The following is a 20,689-nucleotide window of genomic DNA, read 5'->3' on the forward strand; positions in this document are numbered from 1 at the left end:
TATGCTACAGGCATACCTTGAATAACGAATAGGATGTGTTCCACGAAATTACTTCGTTAAGCGAAACTTCGTTTTCAGAGGTAAAAATACTATGGCCAAAATAGGGATACGTTCCTACGTAAAGAAAATGAAAAGCTTTTTTTTCGAACAAAGAAAAGTTTTATTAAATAAACAGTCAACTTACATACAAAGTGAAATCACATTTTAAAATATGAGTCTAAAGTTGATTGCTTATGCTTTTTTTCTCTTTCATTTAACAATTGCCTATAGGAGTTATTGCATTTAACACTGGTCGCTTAACAATAACACTTCTTCCTAAATCAGGATCATTTTCACTAAAAAAATTTAAAACGTTTTCAATGTCATTTAAGCACCTTTTTAAATCTTTGGTTGTTAACACTTTTTCGGCAGGAACTTCTTTAACTTCGTCTTCATTATCTTTGTCTTCGTTGCTAACAAGGTTTTCTAAATCTTCCACTGAAAAACCATCATTTTCTGCATTCAATAAATTTCTAACATCCTCTTCATCGACATTTTCGAAACCTATTGATTGAGCCATCTGGATAACTTCATTTCTAATTTCTTGAGGTTGGATGTTATTTTCTTCTTCTAGTACAACTTCTGGCCATATTTTGCGCCAAACTTCATTTAAGCATTTCTTAGTGACTTCTTTCCAAGAACTATCAATGTTTTCAATTGCGTTTTTAATGGTGTAGTTTTTCCAAAAAGTTTTAACTGTCATTTCCTCTTTATCCTCTAGTTCAGTTAAACTGCTTAATGTTCGACGCAGATAATAAGCTTTAAATGATGCTATTACTCCCCGATCCAATGGTTGAATCAGGGAAGTTGTGTTTGCTGGAAGAAACACAACTTTGACAGGAATGCATGTGTCCAACGTGTTAAGATCAGTAGGATGTCCCGGAGCATTGTCTAACAACAACAAAAGGCGCCTCCGTAGCCAGGTGGGAAGGAGCAGCAGTGCGTAGCACATGTTTCTTGATTAGACCGGGGTTCGAGCCCGTCACCACCAAATACGGAGGATGCGGAAAGGTCAGGAAATGACCACCGCATATCCCGGAGCAATATGGCCTTAGTTGCTAATGCTCCTAAAAACCAAATAATAACAATAAGTCTAACAACAAAAGAGCTTTTTCTTCAAAGTTGTTTTTTTTTTGACAATACCGTTTTACTTCAGGACAAAAGTGGTTAACAAACCAATCAGTAAATAACTCCTTGGTAACCCACGTTTTTCTATTTGCTTTCCATATTACAGGTAAATTCATTTTTATGTTACCTTTTAAAGCCCTCGGATTTTCTGAATGGTAAACTAATAACAATTTTAATTTATAATCGCCAGAGGCATTTGATCCAAAGAGTAACGTTAAACGGTCTTTGGCTGCTTTGAACCCAGCAGCTGATTTTTCTTCAGTAGAAATGAAGCTTTTTGTTGGTAGCCGTTTCCAGAACAAACCGCTTTCGTCAACATTGAACACCAAATTTGGAAAATTTTCACGTTCAATTATTTCCTTTAGTTTTTCTGGAAACTTATTTGCAGCTTCTCCTGTTAATGTTACACTATGAATTCTGGCCCGTTTTTTAAATTTCTCGAACCAACCACGAGAAGCTCCATAGGTTTCCGTAATTTCTTGAGTTTTTTTTAGATTTCAGGTGATTAAACTGGAATATTTTTTTTATGTTAAATGGGGCTTGAAATTGCCGACTTCGTTATATCGAAGCTTCGTTATCAGAGGTAACGTTAACCGAGATTCTAACACAGTTTATCAGTCCAGGTTCCTTCTCTTTTTTAAGCATTGTCAATAGAAATATTTTCTTTCTTCTGCATGTTTAACATAAATATGGCAATAAAATTAAAGCTTAGAATGCCTTCACATTTCACATCTCCCACCTACCAGGGGGGAAGCAGTTTTCCCTTTATATATGTATAAATATACAGATAATATATAAGCTGACTTGATTAACCAAGAGTAATTCAAAAACAATTGAACACATATAACCTGCCTCTGGAACATTGGCCACCCAGATATCAATCCATGCCACTTCTTGTGGGGACACCTCAAGAACCTCGTTTGTACCACCTCTTCCTTGCAGCCTAAAGGAAATGAAGGAATGCACTGTGTCTGCCATATCACCCATCAACGGTGATATGCTATAAATGGTCTGGGATGAATTAGACTACTACAGGATTGATGTGTGCCATGTGACACGAAGAGCACATATTGAGCATTTCTATAATCTTATAGAACTTCTCTACTTCAGTTTCTAAATTGAATACAGTGAAACTTCCCTTTAACAGACAGCCATGGGGAACGAAAATGTGTCCGTTAGAGAGGTGTCCGCTAACAAGAAGTCTGAGGGAGAAAAAAAAAAGAAAGAAAGAATAAACGTTTAATGTTAAATTATATTATATACAGATTTTGCACAATATTTTTGTAAATAATATACATACAATTGTGCTATGCATATTATGACTTTATCTGAAGAAAAATACATACAGTAATCACTTATTTTCTTCTGCACCTTCTTCCAGCTGATAATTTTGTTTTCAACATTTCTTTGGAGTAAAGAAACCATCGAAAGTCCTTCAGTATCTTCTTCAGTGGCGAAAAACATTTTTAAACGATTGATCTGTATGAGCGCTTCTTCTATTTTCATCGGTGGTTCGTCGTTAATATGTTCTTCAACAGAATGACCTCCTTCCATTTCTTCATCCTCATGAGGAATTTCTTGAAAAATATCGACGATAATGTCGTTGATATCTAGAGCACCATCTTCTGTAGTGAGGTTCGAGTCTATATCTTTGTAGCCAGGGTCACTTGTAGCGGAAGTATCGTACATTATCAATAGATGTTGAAGTTCTTGTTCTTCTTGGTGCTCCACATTGCTGTTCACAACTTCAATTTTTGCGTTTGAGAAGCCAGACTTTACAAAACAGTTCACGACAGTTTGTTTTCTAATTGCGTTTACTGAAGAGGAAATCCATTGAATTGTATCCAGGATGCTGAGTTTCTTTGCAAGGTCACTCGCACATGTTACATCGTTCATGTTTGCAATGAGATGTCTTAAAACACGTTTTCTGTAGTGAAGTTTAAAATTTTTTATTATCCCTTGATCCAAGGGCTGACACTCTGCAGATGTGTTTGGTGGCAGAAAAACAATTTGAATGTTGGACAATTCAATGTGTGGGTGAGATGCAGCATTATCAATGAAAAGAATAATTTTTCTGTATTGACAAATCATGTTTTGGTTAAAGTGACTTATCCATTCGCTCATGATATCTCGTATCATCCACGCTTTTTTATTAGACTTCCAGTCAACATTCAAAAGATTCAACTTTATGCCCTTGAAACAACGAGGATTTTGTGGTTTTCCTATAACAAGAGGTTGTTCAAAGTCTCCCAGCATATTTGTACACAATAGTACAGTCAAGCGTTCCTTAGAAATTTTTCCGCCCTGGCACTTTTCGTTTTTTAGACTCATTGTTTTTTTCAGGAAGAGCTTTAAAAAACAACCCTGTTTCGTCACAGTTGTAAATATCCTTAGCTTCAAAATCACGACATAAATCTTCCAATTTGACGGTCCACCCTGTTACAACCCCAGTATCAAAAGATCCACCTTCACCACTTACAGTTTTCCAAGAAATTTTATGCCGAGTTTTGAACTTGTCTAGCCATCCCACAGAAGCTTTGAACTCATTTACTCCCATAGATTTCGCAACCTCCAAAGCCTTTTCCCTAATAATAGGCCCATTAATGGGAATTTTTTTCTAGCATGTTCGCGACAAAACCACTCATACATAACATTGTCAATTTGAAGTCCAACAGTTTTCGGGAATAATTTTTGAACCTGATCATTTCCGTGTTGCCAAAATTGTTTGAGCAGTTCATTTTTTTTTCTTTAGGATGTCGCTTACCTGCGTCTTCTCGATTTTGAATTTTGCAGCGAGATTGCGAACACTATTTTTTTGCTGATCATATGCATTAATGAGTTCGACTTTATCTTTTAAAGTTAAATGTTTACGAGAAGACATTGTGCACTTCACAGGACACTGAACAAAACTGAAAACTGAAACTGAAAAGACGAAAGGCCGACCATATCTCCCCCCCCTGCACACACCGAATTCATCAGAAGTTTTACACGTGCCTTAAAATTCTTGAAAAAGGGTTTAGAACCGCGACGTAAACCTTGATAAATTTCAGAAAATCGGAATTAGGAAATAAACACACGATTGAGGCAATACGTGGAAGAAAAGTTCCTAGAAAAAGGGCCGTAAGCTCGCTTGCTGTCCGTTATGGGGAGATAAAATTAAGTGCTAATCTAAATGAAACAGTGCAGATTGCCTGTCCGCGTCCGTTACAGAGAATGTCCTCTAGACAGAAGCTGCAAACACATTAAAACCAATAGAGGTGAGTTGGGGAATTTGAAAATGTCCGTTGTAGAGAGATGTCCGTTAATGAGAGGTGTCCATTGGGAGAAGTTTCACTGTAATTATATTTATGATATATTTGAACATATTAGCATTAATTACGTTTATGATTCTCTGCAACATTTCTTCCACTGTTGCTAAACATTTCTTCAACTGTTGTGTAAGTGTTAAACTGTTTTCATTAACAGGCTCCCTTGGCAATTCATTTATTCTATTTGTCTTGTTCATTTTCTGCATTACTTTGTGCAGAAGCAATAGCAGATATATTTTCAGTTCTTCGTTTTCATTGCCCATCTCACTCAAATATGTCTCTGAATTTTAAATATTAGCTGCAGGAACAGACAATGTCCTCATAAGCTTGTTGCTCATATTGACAGCCATTTCCCTCTTTATTTATTCTGCTGATCTGTCTTGTATTAGAGATGAATTATCATATGTATTATATCAGTGTTTTAGAAGACACTGAAGAGGAATGCCAGGTATGACAATTGTATTGCCTGCTATATAATTTTTTTTTTTTTTTTTTTTTTGTACTACTATAAAGAGTCCCTTGGATTTTAGTCTGTCTTCTAGAGATAACCTACCCCTGCTTTTATTGTTTTAGGCTCCATTACTTTTGCTTGCTAACTTGATTAACCAATTGATACAGGTGAATCTTTTTGAGTTCTTGTTTATACTCCAGCATAACCACCAGGTCAGAGTAGTTTACAATAAATCATGAATACAATTGTTGATTGTATTTAGCAATCATGTGTGCTTGAACCATGATCCACTCAGTGCATATGCTACTGCATGCTTGCTCCTGTCCACTGAGCTACACCATTCATTTAGGTATTCATCTATGTCTTGATGTCTCATCTGTTGATTGATGCTTATCAAGTCACTTGGCTTTGATGGATCATAATCAAAGATGATAAAATATGGCTTCACACTTTAATGCATGCAGATTTCTAAGCCTAGGGAACCTTCAATAGAAATTTATTCCTATTTTTTTTGTTATCTGCTAATTTGCTAGGATTTATTTTTGGTCTTGTTCAGTTTCCCCCTACTCTGAGACCACTACATTGCAGTCTGTACCCCCTTTTGAAGATTCTCTTAACTTTTGGTACTTGTGAACTTGCAGTTGTAACTCAAAAGTAAAATTTGGTCCCCTGTCTAATAAAGTGTTTTTGGACATCTGTATCTGCAAATAATAGAATCCACAAATATTCCTGCCGCTGTTTCTGCCTTTTGGTTAGGAATTGCTGGCAATTCCACCCATCTAAAGAACACGTATGCAAAAACAGTGTGCTTCTCTTTGAGATGTAGGTACAAGTCTACAAGGTCTACAGCTATACTCTGAAATGAGCAACTGGGTATTAACATGGCCTAATAAGGTGCTTTCCCGATTAACTGGGATCAGATTTATGCATGTGTGACATCTGTGCACAAAAGAAGTGACGTCTTTGATCACTGTAGGTCAAAAATACCTCTCTGCCATTTTAGTTTTCATTACATTCAAGTGACCATCTGGATTGGAACCATAATGTTTCGTTATTCAAGTTCTCATGGACTGGGTGGGAGGGGATACAATGGGCTCTACTGTTCTAGTTTTATCAGACTTTTGTTTTGTTATTGTGATCATCCAAAAAAAATGAGATATCATTAGTTTATTTCAAAGCCAAGATAATTTCAGCAGTATACGTAACTTCCTGTTCACTTCACATTAAATTATCTCAATGTTTATCAAGAAGAGTGTTGCCAAAGGGAAAGGAACCACTTGTATTTCCATCACTTCCTTGCATTGAGAATTTGTAGCTCATCATCTCTTTGTGTCTCCCTGTTCATTAATGTAAGACTTAATTTTTGTGCACAAATAAGTGAGATATAAATTTTAACATCCAGTGACTCATCTTTCATCATGGGGATTTTGTTATTTGGCACATTCATCATGTTTTAAGAAAAATCTACTCACCTTTTGTTCTTGCAAAAAAAAAGTCCCTCTAAAGGTCTTCCTAAATTCCTTGCAAAAAAATCCTCCCTAAAGTATCTTTCACTGTCTGGTGTTTGTAGAAATCTTTAAATGGATCAGCACCTTCACAAATCAACATTGCAAAGTTTTGTATATCACCGACGATATACAAAACTTTGCAATGTTGATTTGATATCATCCGTTGCCAAGTCATTAACACCCAACTTCACAGTAGAATAAGTGAAACTAATGTCTTAACTCTTTTGTATTCAGTAACCATGTATTCAGTATGGTTGCTGAATAATCCAACCTCTCCATGTGTGAGAGAGGTTGGATATTGAAGAATTCCATATCCAACCTCTGTTGACCTATTTCTTTTACCTTAATCCCTTAAGTAATGGAGAAATGCATTACTAGAAAACTTTTATTATAGGCATTGATATAAAGTAATTGGCAACAGTACACAGTGTTGTGCTTATGATAATACACATAAAAATATTTCTGATAGCAAAAATTTTAACACAGCTTTTTTGTGTAGGAAATAAACTGAAGTTTAAAAAATTTAATTTGCACAATTTAAACAAAGGACAGGTTTTTAACAGTTCCTGTACACTTTCTGCATACATACTTTTTATACACAGTGCACTGTAGTTTTGTTTGCTTTGCATCACTAATTTGCCATTGATGCCTTTTGAGAGGTTTGAAGTGGCTGCTGTTGTTACTGATTTGAGCCTCTTTCTGTGAATCTATATATTCTTTCCTGAGTTCTTCAGCTAGATTCAATATAAAGTTTCTTCTCTTCATAATTTTCCATGTCACTTCTTTATAAATAATCCAAGCATTGATTACTGCAAGATATAATATATTATAAAAGATGTGAACAAGTTATCTACATGAACCTGCTTTTATTGAATATTTTTTAGCCATTTGGTCTAAAACATCCACCCCATGTTTTGTATCATTGTAATATAATACTGTCAAGCTTCTTCTTTGTACCATTACTTATTGCACCACTTGTATAAAATGTACTCAAAATTATATTTTTATTTGCTTTGTCCTGATAATTTGTCAGAATGCAATCGTCAACTTTGAAAACTGAAGTGGAAATGTAATTCTGCCTTCTTTTTTATGGATGTTGGAACTTCTTTACAAGCAAGGGGTTCAAATTCCCAAACTATTAGTGTAATATGAGGGCGAGTATTTATCTTCTATCCTACTTCTCTTCCTTTCTCCTACTCAAACACCCCCACCACGCTTTTGAAATGCTGCAATAGAACGTGCCAGGGCTATAAATACAGCCTTCAACACATGTTCACTCGCCTTTGAAGATGGTATAAACGAAAAGCCCCATCAAGCTTCTGGAAATCATCTCCCTTTATACCTCTATTATTTCCCCATGCATGGATTTACGATCAAAGTTTGCTTTTATTCCTTCGTCCTCTTGCTAGGTTTATTTTGTTTCAATACTATTCTAATTACATCTCACCCAGATGCAGTCATTCCTGAAGAAAAAAAATCTCAGGTAAGATAATTTCTGCCTTAAAATATATTTCTAAAATTTTAAATTTAATATTCCAAAAAATACTTCTTAATAGCCTATACTATCCTATTTGGTTAAAATTCACAAGATTGATTTTAAATTCAAAATGAGGACACAGATCCTTTACAAGAGAAAATCACAATAAGTTAGCATTTGTGTGATTTTACAAAAATTAGCGGGTCTCAACTACATAAGTTGTCTGTCCAACATGTCTAATAAAGTTTCGAGACTTTAGGATTTCCATAATGTGTTTTTACACTATGTCATACCTTTTCGAAGTGAAGAAGAGGAAATACTTTCTGAAATGAAATTTCTCGCTTTGTAGGATGAATACGAACAAGTTATTTTAGAACTTCGTAAAAATTATGAATATGATTTAGATATTCACAAAACTCTGGAGATCTGTTGCGAAATATACCATATTGACATAGAAGCTGATATAGCTGTCGTTGGTGATATACAAAACTTTGCAATGTTGATTTGTGAAGACGCTGATCCATTTAAAGATTTCTACAAACACCCAGACAGTGAAATTAATACCGATCTTCGACTAGCAACTCTAAATCAGCTTGGTGATTTAGAGTTGCGAAAAGTTAATTTAAAATGGGAAGGAATTTTATTGTATGTCATTTATACTTTACTTCGACCTAATCAACCTATCCAAATATTCCTTACTGGCCCTGCTGGTTGTGACCAACCAGCAGGGCCAGTAAGGAATCGAATCATGAATGGTCACAACCAGCCCTGCTGGTTGTGACCATTCATGATTCGATTATTGGCGGAAGTTTATAATCGTTTTACTAGCACCGATAATTTCTGTAATGCTTATATTATTTGTGCTTCTGCTGGAAATGCTGCTGTAGCTATTAATGGTACTACTACAGGTGGCGCTGACCAAGTACTGGTCAGTTGCATGAATTTGGTGCTCTGATATTTTGTGTCTTCAAAGTGGTTCAAAGTCTTCTTTTTGGATTAAAATTGTTCCCATCAAGTTCTCTAGGTGTTGGTGAGTCTGTTGATGGTTTATTTTTGCCCGACTTCTAAGGCATTTCGAAAATATGAGTAATTTTAATTTCGGGTTGTGCATCGTTGCTTTCAACAGAACACAGTGCTGAAATGCCATATAGGTTTGGCTGTTGTTAACATTGCAATTTTCTGTTGTGGATCACCTTGATATTGCTTGTTTTAAAACTTGAGCGGTGCAGTGAACTATTCTTGAATAGCGATAGTGATTCATGTTATTTAGATGATTGGCTCACTACAAATTAGTTTTTGCCTAGCTGTAAATTTTGTGTCCTATAATTTGATTGCAAGACAGCCAATAACCTACGGCGGCAGCCATTGCTTCTCCCTCATGGTAGTAAACAAAGGCCTTTGTTTGCCATTGTTGATCACGTGACCACCAGGACTGTCTCTGATTGGCGACTCCAGCCTTGATGCAGTAAGCCACTTTATTACTAACTCTAATCTCAAATAATAATTGGATACAATATTGTTGTGATCTGACTGATGTCATAAACATAATTATAGCATAAATGCCTTAAATGTTATATAATTGGATTGAGCTGTATTATTGTCTATTGTGGTGTGCATTATGGGTCTTCTTGAACCATTAAACTTGACACATCCGGGCACTATATGCTAATATCATAACCAGCAGCACCCCCTACCAATTTCGTCCAACTTAACAAAAATCAGGAGCTTGCAGAATTTCCTGAAATTGTCGGGAGAATTGAACCTTTCAGGAGACTCTTCCCTGGGATATAGAACTTTCATCCCAAAACTGATTATATGCTATGCGACATGTGACACTACAACTGGGAATTTTTCATCCCATTCGGGCAATCTGCATACTACAATGAGGTCCCACGATGGCATGAACTCTACATCCGAAGAGCCATATGACCCAGAGCTGCTTCTCTCTCTCTCCCAAATCCAGAGGTAAACCTAGGAGGAGGAAGAAGACCAAGAGGAGGTCCAGGGTTAAGCCTCCTCTATCCTCTCCTAACCTCCCACCTGGCAATGGAACCAGCAGATCCTCCCTCAACCTGATGCGAGCACCTCTTCTGAACTGGACTTCAGCATCTCCACTCCTGTAGTCCTCCGTCTTGGAGGCCCTTGCTAATGCTCCAATGACACTGATCACTGCCTCCCAACCTTTGCAACTTACACCTGCTCGGCTATCCAAGCCAGCCCCTCCTTCCAAATTGACCCACTTGGCCTCCCTAGTGCTACATTAATCTTCTGAAGGAATTACTGCCCTGAACAGATGCACACAAGTATCCCAAGGTGTCACGGCCTCTTCTGCCCTTGTCTCCCCAGTTGCCGGGGGTGCATCGGTGACCTCTGCTGTTCCACCTCTGCCAATAGCACCAGCTAATATTATGACCAGGCCAACTCCGCCCTCAACCCTTGAAAAATCTGTTACAAGTACACCATCTCAGGAAGTTTCAAATGATATTCCTCAATCTAACCAGGAAAAAGACATAACTGAAGGTCTCACACTGAGTGAAAAATTGGAAACTAATGCCCCTACTGGTTAAGTTAATGCTGCTTCTGCGGACAAGAATATCGAAACAGTTGATGATAGCCAAAATGTTATTGTCGTGTATGAAAAAATAGCCAAGATGCGAAAGGATCTATCTAGTTTCCTCTCATATGAGGATAATAAAGTCACTAAGCAGTCAGGAAATGCTCTCATGGACAGGTGGCTTAATTTAGAATCAGTTGCCACAACTCTTCTTATTGAGAATGAAAAATTGAAAGCGGTAAACTGAGATAAACACCCGAGCTAAATTATTAGAAAGAGTTTTAGATACCTTCTCTAATGTCTCATTTAATAACTCCAAATTTGTTCAGAATCACTTTATGATGAACAGGACATGTCTGAGAAACCAAACGAAACTGTACAGCAATCCTCTATGTATCAGTTACAAAAGAGGGAAACGTGAATATCACCATTCTGTTAAGGACAAAAACTGTTTTGTTTACAAGAGGGCCCTAGAAACTGCAAGTTTGAGGATTGCCGATGAATAACTTAATGCCTGGTCTCATAAACAGTGTGAAGAGTGATTGCCGTAATTTGAATAGTCCTTCTCCAATGTGCAGAGAAAATCACGTGAGATAAAGGTAATGCAAATTAACGGCCAGCATTCCAGGGTTGTTGCAGAGGGACATATGGGTAATCGCACAAGAGTTTTTGGATTTCCTCTGTCTACTCGTGTCATCCAGCCTGAACAGCACAACCCTAAAACTTGCATTTTAGTCATGAATGAGAATTTAGAGGTGACTGTAGTTAATGGATTGTGTAATCAGTTTGTGACCTACACTCGCATCACAGTCTTCCCCCTTTAGTTTATACATTGTTTCTCTATACTGCCCACTGCCTGGTGACAATGATTCACTGAATTATCTTGAGGCTGTCATTAATCTTTTCGGTCCCAGTAATATTTTAATTTCTGCGGACATAAATGCAAAATTGGAATTCTGGTATAGTTCTCGAACAGACACGTGGGGGTGAAATGCTGGAGGAGTTTATTATTAACAACAGTATGAGGATCTGTAACATCCCTCAGCAATTCACCACTTTCTCTAGTTCAAATGGAGAGTCGAATATCGATATTACGTTTTCGAACTCCCATTGCAAACTTTATATCTGAATGGACTCTTCAGCCATCTTGGATGTGCAGTAATCACCAAGCTATCTCTTTTACTGTGTCAGCTCCTCATTCTGTTTCTTCACTGTCTTATGAAAGTACAGTACCCGAATTCACACGATTCTCATTAAATAATATTGACTGGGATATCTTTAAATTCTCCATAGAGACTGACTTTCCTGTTTCTGCTTCTCCTTGCCTTGACACCATGTTTGCTGCTGCATCTTATGTTCAGAAAACCTTGATAACAGCATCGTATAAATTGGCTAGGAAGAAGCGTGTTAATGTGAAAACTTGCCCTTGGTGGTCTTCGGACTTGTCTGCCCTTAGGATACAAGTTCACCAAGCACGTAGAACTTACCAGAGACATAGACATTTGTCTCCTGAAAATGTTGAGGTACTCCATAGTCGGTATGTTAATCTTAAGAAGAAATATGTTAGGGCAATTGCCGCTAGAAAAAAGGAAACTTGGTCCGATTTTGTTCAAAACTCTGGGAATGCTAACCAGTGGGGGCTATTATATAAAATTACGAGAAACAAACTTAAAACTAAAGAAGTCTTTGGAACTATTGTACATAATGGTATCGAGACTAAAAACTATTCTGAGTCTGTGTTTTACTTGACAACTTGTTTCCAATTGATGACTCAGGTTGGGATACTGAAATTCATAGAGGTATTTGCTCTCCAAACTCCTTGTACATATCAAATTCTTATTCTGAACTATTTACTGCTGCAGAGTTAGAGATAGTTATAAAACAGATCAATATAAGAAAATACCTGGGTATGGACATGCTGGAGAATATATTTATTGCGGAGACTGCAAAACTTAAACCTGAAATTCTATTACAGTTATTTAACAAATGCTTGGAGGAAGGACACTTTCCAGAGCTCTGGAAAACTGCTCTTCTGAGTTTGATTAAAAAGCCCAAATGAGCCCAGATGAGCCCAGATCTTATCGGTCAATTGCACTGCTGGCCAATTTGGAGAAATTGTTGGAACCCCTAGTTGGCCTAAGCTTGAACTCTCTTTTCCTTGAAAAAGATCTTCTTGCATCCAACCAGTATGGTTTTTCTCCAGATTGATCTTGTGAGGATGCCCTTGTAGATTTTATTTGCCATGTTGAAAACTCTTCGTTCAAATACACATTGGCTATATTCATAGACTTCGAGTGTGCCTTTGGTGGGATAGTGCCCTCGAATGTCTGCGTTCTGCAGAATGCCCTAAACAGTTATCTTCTTGTCAAGAGCTACTTTACAAACCGACTCGTCACAGTCAGATCCAAGCATAACCAGATTCTACATCATATTTCTAGAGGGTGTCCTCAGGGATCCATATTTGGACTATTATTCTGGAATGTAGTGTTAAAGAGAAACTTTAACACTACTTTATCCAGTCCTTTAACGTTATCCAGTTAAAGGACTGGATAAAGAGAACAAAGGACTGGATAAAGAGAACATTTGAAAATACCAAGATAATGGCTTACACTAATGATCTAACAGTACTTCTTAGCGGCAACTCAAGATCTGCCTTGGAAGCATCAGCTAGAATAGTCCTAGAAGACCTACAGATTTCGACCCACAAAAATAAATTGAAGATAAATCCTTCCAAGATCATGGTTCTTGGGGGTAAACTTGACATTCAGCGTCCATCTACGTGTAAAATTGGTAATGCTCAAATCCCTATAGTCACGGAAACTAAATTGCTGGGTGTTATTATTGACCATAAATTGAATTTTGGGACACATCTGTCAAGCCTTGGTGTAAAATTTAAACGCTTTGCCATTGCTGTAGTTAGAGTTTCTCGAAATGAGTGGGGCCTCTCCAGACAATCCTTGAGGCTCTACTATACAGCTGTGTCTGTTCCTGTGTGGTGGCCTATGTTTCAGGCGCATGGTTCCATAGGGTCAAAATTGTAAAGTTCAAAGCTAAATTGATGACACTTCAGAGAATAATGTTACTAAGTGTTCTGAAAGCCTGCCGCACAGTCTCAACGGCCACACTTCAAGTCCTGGTGGGTTTTCTGCCTCTCGACTTACATGTGATAGATGAGAATTGACCTACAGATTAAAACATAAAATTCCCTCAGAACTCTTCAGACTCAGATGTCAAACATGAACATAAAAGAATTTGGAGTGAACTAATAACCCTTTGGCAATCTAGATGGGACACTTCATCAGTTGGCTGTGTTATGAGAAAATTCTTTCCTGAGGCCTATACATTGATGAACAAGATGAATGTCTGGTTCAGTAGGGATATGTTTACTTCATACTTGCTGACTGGTCACGGTTCGATGAACATGAAATTATATAAATTTAGGTTGTTAACGACAGATCTATGTCAGTGTGGACAGGTTGAAGACTGGCAACGTGTACTATATTCATGCCCAAACTATACGGCTTCTAGGGCCAGGCTTAGGAAAGCAGTGCCTAATCTTTCCACTGGTCAAGAGTCAGTGTTGGTGCAGGATGTTGATAATTACAGACCGCTGCAGTCTTTTGTAAAAGAAGCTTTTATGAGAAGACTTGTACAGTCTCAGATGACAGCAGTTATTCTTACCTCTGGCCCGAACCCAACTTGACATTCAATTTGATGTTTATGACAAACTGTCTGGCTGTGTCCTCACCAGTTTATAAAACAATAGATTTTGCTGTAGATGAATAAATCTCAACTTTTTTTTTTAATTCGTGGCATATTAAAAAAAGAGGGGAGAAGAAAGAATCTTTTTTTTTTTTTAATACGCCATGGGAATCTTTTTTTTTTTTTTTTTTTAATACGCTGCGGGAACCCCTCTCTCCCACACCTTTTTTTAATACACTGCAGGAACCACTCTTCCCCCCCTTTTTTTCTTTTTTTCCCCTCTGGAGTGGGCCCCCAGAGGAATCTGGCCCACCTTTTGGCAACATCAGGTGGGTCAGAATCTCGAATTGAGATATCACGAACACTATTGGGACTGACCCACCTTCCCGTGGTGTGGACGAGTACCCAGAATCATCTGTCCAAGTGACTTACTTCTGGGTAGCCAAGAGGCCAGAACAGAACACACACATAATACACACAAAACTCCATCACACTTATCTGCTCAACTACTACCATTTGTAGTAATACTGTTCTTGACAGAGATAAGAGGCGGAGATGAACTGACATTCAAGGAGCCACCCTTTACAAAAACACATGTCCACACATTAATGGTACTACTATGCACTCTGCATTGAAATTTTTGATATCAAAGAATTTACCTGTCTTACGAAGTTGCCCAATGATATTGTACTCTTTTCAGATATGTGTTTTAATTATTGACGGAGTTAGTATGATTGGAGCTGAACTTTTAACTAAGATAGATGCTTGCCTAAGACAAATTACAGGCTGTGCAGATCATAATTTCGTGAATTAGACTTTTTTTTTTTTTTTTTTTTTGTGGTAATTTGTGACAACTTCCTCCCCCCACGAGCAGTGCCTATTTATCAACAGATTAAGCAATGCATTGCAGGGCCCCAATCTTTGGCATGTGTTACAATATTACAGATTCAGTGAAGTGATGAGACAGTTAAATTCAGAATTCTCGAAAGTGTTGACTAAAATCGGAAACTGTTCAGTTAACCAATGACGAACAGAAACTTATTGAGTTGAGATTTGTGAGCAAAGGAGAAGCAGACCATTTGTGTTCTGATGATGTTCGTTTATATATGAAAAATAAATCTGTGAACGATGATAACAATTCTGTGTTAAATTCGGATACCGTTATGTCAGTTGCTCAAGACATATTTGTTAGATGCAGAAGGAGGCTTGTGCGACAAAAACTTCATAAAATGGCAGTATTATACACCAGTGGATTAACGTATGAACTTCCTTTACTTATTGGCAAACCATACTTGATAATCACTAATATTTATGTGTCCTATGGTCTGGCTGACGGAGCTTTAGGAAAATTGACATGTATTGAATATGATGAAGAGACTAATTCTATTAAACGTCTTTGGTTGAAATTTCCAGGTTCAGCTGCTGTGGGTTGACTTGCTAGAACGAAGGCTCGTCGGTTTGCTATGGCTCGAGAAATCAATTTAGAAGCCGTACCGATCGCAAGAAGTACGATTGTTTCATTGAATAACAACAGAACAATCTCAGCTAAACAAAATCATTTCCCACTAATATCGGCTTGTGCTATTACCATCCATAAATCTCAAGGAGGTACTTTCGATTCTGTAGTTTATGAATATGAGAAATATCATGAACAACAACTAGTTTATGTTGCTTTATCTCCAGTTACTGATATCAATGATTTTTACATTATTGCTGCAAATTGAAAAAAGAAATTTTATCATGCACTGAGAAATGATACATCCACTCTTTCACTTCAAGCTGAAATGACCAGGTTGTTGAGTAATCCTCTACTTACCATGCAAGGTACTTTATATGAGTTCATTAGTAAACGACAAGATCTTTCCATTGTAACGTTAAATTGTCAAAATTTATTTGCTCACAGTGACGATCTTACTGATGCAGTCACCCAATGATCCAATTTACTTCTACTTTCTGAAACGTGGCTAAATAACGAAGAAGTAAGCATACCTAACTTTGATTGTGCCGTTTAATTCAAACAAAAAGATGAACAAGCTGTTTAGCAGTTTATCATAAGAGAGAAAAATCGTACTCATGTTGTTACTTCTTATATGGAAGTGATTTATCGAAAAACTGTTGGAAAATCCGTGAGTGTTACACCTGTTGAAGATATTTGTGCAGCTGAATGCCTTCTTCCTGATGGTCAAACAATATTGTTGGTAGTCATTTACATTTCACCTAACCAAAAGATCAAACACATTGAAATCATTCATTTCACTTTACTTCCTTATGTGATTGAAGAAGCTGCAATGCAACAACAATTTTCTCACAAAAAATGCGACCAAATACCAATGATACTTAGTGGAGATTTCAATGTTAATTTTGCAGATACCCAATCCAAACCTTTGACTGATTTCTTAGAAAATAAATCTGGACTAATGTTAAATACTTCTATATCTGTAATGACTACTAATCATGGAACTATAATTGATGCTGTGTTTCAAAGACATTTACACTCTTTACAATCTCAAGTGTATGTATCATATTGTTGCACTAGGGTAGTGAAATGACTAAGAAGATTGTAGTTCTTTATCACTAACCTTATCAGAATTGTTTGTAGGCCTAGAATCCTCTTCCATCTCATACCTCATCTTCAAAAATTACCACATTGGACCGTCAGACTTGTTTGTAAAACACAAACAATAATAAAATATAAAACAGCAGTGCATAATAGGTATAATAAATAAGTAAACTAGAAAATCGTAAAAAATACAAAAACTTCATGATAAATTCTCTTCTAATCTGCACAACCCACGTTTTGCAACGTTTACAACAACAGCAGTTGGGGAAGTAATTCGGGAGGGAGAGGCTGACATCATCGGCCTACCTCTTCCCTTTCGTGCAATACAGCGCTCACCAGTTGTCAACGGTATCCCCTATCTCACGTCAAAAACTGAGAATGGACTCAGCCAAATGAACATGGTCCTACTGTGCACTGCCATGTGGGGCTGAAAGACTAACAAAATTTTGCTAACAGGGATGCTCAGTCATTGTCCATTGCTGCAGGTGCTAGCATCGCACAGTGCACGAAGTTCAAAATTGTAATTTTTTTTTATCGATCGCAATCTCTTGTCGAACCCCGGTTGAGAAACCTTGCTCTAGACATTTTGGAATCTGCTCTTGCGTAAGACCACGAGATAGCCACATTTTAGTAATGCAATTTAACTGACTGTAAAAATTGTTAAAATACCTTATCCTTTTTCAATTTATATCCCCTTAAATGAAATACTGGCTGTAACATTAATAATAAAAAAATATAATTGTTAATAAAAGAAAATTTCTTAATACGGGAATAAGCTGATATTATTAATCAAAAACACGTTCAACATTCTTCAGTTGTGGTATTAAATTAATCTAAAATGTTTGTTAGGTTAGATCATTTCCGAGCACCAATAATTAGAAATTTTTTGAAATTATTTTAGGAAGAAATGGATATTAAAGTTCTCCACTTCCAAAACAGAAAGCTGGCCGAAAGGCTTGAGCAAAGGCACCGCCAGGAAGGAGAACTCCGACAAAGAATAGAACAACTAGAAAAACGTCAAACTAGTGATGAAGCTGTGCTCTGTGTTGTCAATCGTTACTGGAATCAGGTAGGAACGACATAATGAATCTGAATTTTCTGAATCCATTCGCATAGCCATGCATACAGGATCATCAAAAAATGAATATCCAATTTCACTCTACTATAAAGATACACGGTATGTCTCCAATACTATTGTGAAAATAGTATTGGATATACCATGAAAGGCAGCAAATTAACGCTACAATTGAGTTAAATCAAGGTTACGGTGCAATCTTGTTATAATATGGATGTCACTGATCGTTTTAAATTCCAACTGCATCGTTACTGTAGTTTTTTCATTAATAATGCTGTACCATAAAATAGAAATATTAAACAATGCTTCATATATTTAGCAAAATAAAATTTCAAAATTGTCAATTCCTTATAACCAACCAGTGGTATCAAATGAGACGTGCACATGGAATTCGGTTTACAATATAATAATATATCATTTTTTATTGTGATCAAGTGCCATGAATACGAAAGTGTTTTGGGAACATCTGAGCTTGCATACCCTAGACTAGTGGTTCCCAAGCTACTGAGATCTATGGACCCCTTCAAAAATGAAAAAAAAAAAAAAGTTCCCCTATATACATTGGTGTGCAAAACTTAAGGACCAACACTATTTCTAAAGGTTACAACCACAGAATCAAATGAAACAGCCTGTGGCGATTTCCATAACTGTGGCCATTCAGGAGAAAGCTGGTGCACCTGCAAAAATTTGAATCGTGATGAGAGAGCTCACATAAACAGATAAAAGCAGCAGTTTAGCATTTATGTGCAAATTACCGAATCGTGAGCATAATTGTTACAGATGTTCGATTGGTTTCATACAGTGCTACAGACAACAAAATGGCCAGTAGACAACATCTGGATGACTTTACCCAGGATTGAATAATTAGGAAGGTTGAAATGCGAGGATTGTGGCTGCAGAGTTCGGTATCGCCCATAGCATCGTCTCACGTGAGCGGTCGGCCTTCAGAATGACAGGTACAGCTGTTCGAAGGACCCCTGGTGGTCGTCCACGAAAAATAATGGCCAATGATGACCGCTATATGTTCCTATAGGACAAGAGGGACTGACACCAAACAGTGGGATCTATTGCAAACCAGCTGCACAGGATATTGCGGTTTACTGTGGCCAAGAGACTCCACAAAGGTGGACTGTTTGCCCGACAGCCAGTACGCTGTGTCCCTTTAACACCTGCTCATTGGAGACATCGTTTACAGTGGTGCGTTGAACACAAGAACTGGACAGCAACGCAGTGGGATAAGGTACTCTTTACTGATGAGAATAGATTCAGTCTCAACAGCGATTCTGGACGTCAGCTAATCTGGTGAGAGGTTGGCATGTGGTATCACCTGCATGCCAACATCACTGAAAGGGATCGATATGGCCGTCGAGGTGTTTTCATCTGGGGAGGCATTATCTTGGATGGACGTACGCAACTCCAGATACTGGAAGACGGTACTGTAACTGGTGCACGCTACTGTACTGAGGTAATCCTTCCCTTTGTGCTTCTGTTCCGAGGATGATAACGCCATACCTCATCGCACTGCAGCTGTTGATGTGCTTTTGGAAAGTGAGGACATTGTTCATGTGGATTGGCCTGCCCGTTTTCCCCGATCTAAATCCCATCAAACACATATGGGACGCTCTGGGGAGACACCTAGCGGCACGTCCACACCCAGAGAAAATGTTCACCAGCTGAAGATAGCACTGACACAGGAATGGACGATGTTACTGCAAGAACTTATCAACAACATTGTTCTAAGTATGGACAGGCGGTGACACATCTGTATCATGGCAGCCAGTGCTATGTTGCTGTTTTTGAATAAAATCCCTCTATACCATTTTATTTCCGTTGTGTCGGTGTTGTTTCTTTCATCGTTTCTGTACCTCATGAGGTTCCTTTGGTATGCTTTTCCCATATCCAGACCACTCCTATGAGAAGCTACAGGTGAAAACTTGACCGGTTTGTGCGTGTGTGTGTATGTATATGTATATATGTATATATATAATAAAAGAATAATAGTATTAAGAAGCTAAGTAATCATAGAAGGTGGAGAGGAACAGTACGAAAAGGAAGATAACGATTATGGATCAGGGACACTGCATTTGCATAGCGTACCCTACAGGCATAATGTGTATATACAAAGGGTACTAGGAAAGTTTTGCAATACAGCTTTGTTTATTTAATTTTTTCAAAGTAATTTCCTCTACATTCAATACACCTCTCCATCCTCCAAAACCAATCTTTAAACCAGTTCTGCCAAGTTTCACTAGGGAGTAAAGCACACTCGTCCCAAGCCCGTAGAAGGTCCTCATCACTGGAAAACCGCCTCCCTTTTAGCTTCATTTTCACATGCGGGAACAGTGCAAAGTCGCAGGGAGCAAGGTCTGGACTGTAGGGAGGGTGCTCGAGAAGTTTCAGTCCTGTCGTGGTCAAATATTCGGTGCAGGCTTTGGCGCAGTGAGCTGGAGCATTTTCATGATGGAGGTACCAGGTGTCCATTCTTGACTTTGGCCGCAGGTTCTTCATAGATCCAATGACTTTAGGCAGGCATTGTTCAGTATACCACTTAGCTGTGACTGTCTTCTGCATGTCCAAAACGACACGTTCCACAATTCCACTCCATTAGAAAAATACAACTATCATTTTCTTCTTTACAGATCGGGATTTTCTGACAATTACGGGTGTGTCATCATCATCAAAGACCCAAACTTTGTTTTGAGCCTTGGTCGGCAGATCGTAATAGTACAGCCAAGTCTCGTCACCTGTCACGATGTTGTTCACATACCGAGATTGTCCCTTATCAAACTTTTTTAACATCTCCCGGCACCAAGTCACACGTCGTGTCATCTGCTCTTCAGTCAGTTGATGCGGCACCCAGAGAGAACAAAGTTTCTTCACGTGCAAA

At 37.8% G+C, this 20,689-nt stretch overlaps 1 protein-coding gene across 6 annotated transcripts in view; it reads left to right on the forward strand.

Annotated features, from left to right (window-relative positions):
* The window catches only part of Bre1 (E3 ubiquitin-protein ligase Bre1), a 415,493-nt gene that overhangs the window by 27,934 nt on the left and 366,870 nt on the right, over window positions 1-20,689 (forward strand). For all 6 annotated transcript variants that reach the window (XM_090376128.1, XM_090376101.1, XM_090376124.1 and 3 more), the window contains exon 4: window positions 17,629-17,796. In XM_090376128.1, the coding sequence (XP_090232254.1) occupies window positions 17,629-17,796 (168 nt within the window). The remainder of the gene's footprint in view (window positions 1-17,628; window positions 17,797-20,689) is intronic.

The sequence above is a fragment of the Mastigoproctus giganteus genome, chromosome 1, assembly GCF_048544385.1.
Source record: "Mastigoproctus giganteus isolate SK-2022 chromosome 1, ASM4854438v1, whole genome shotgun sequence".
Lineage (NCBI taxonomy): Eukaryota > Metazoa > Arthropoda > Arachnida > Uropygi > Thelyphonidae > Mastigoproctus > Mastigoproctus giganteus.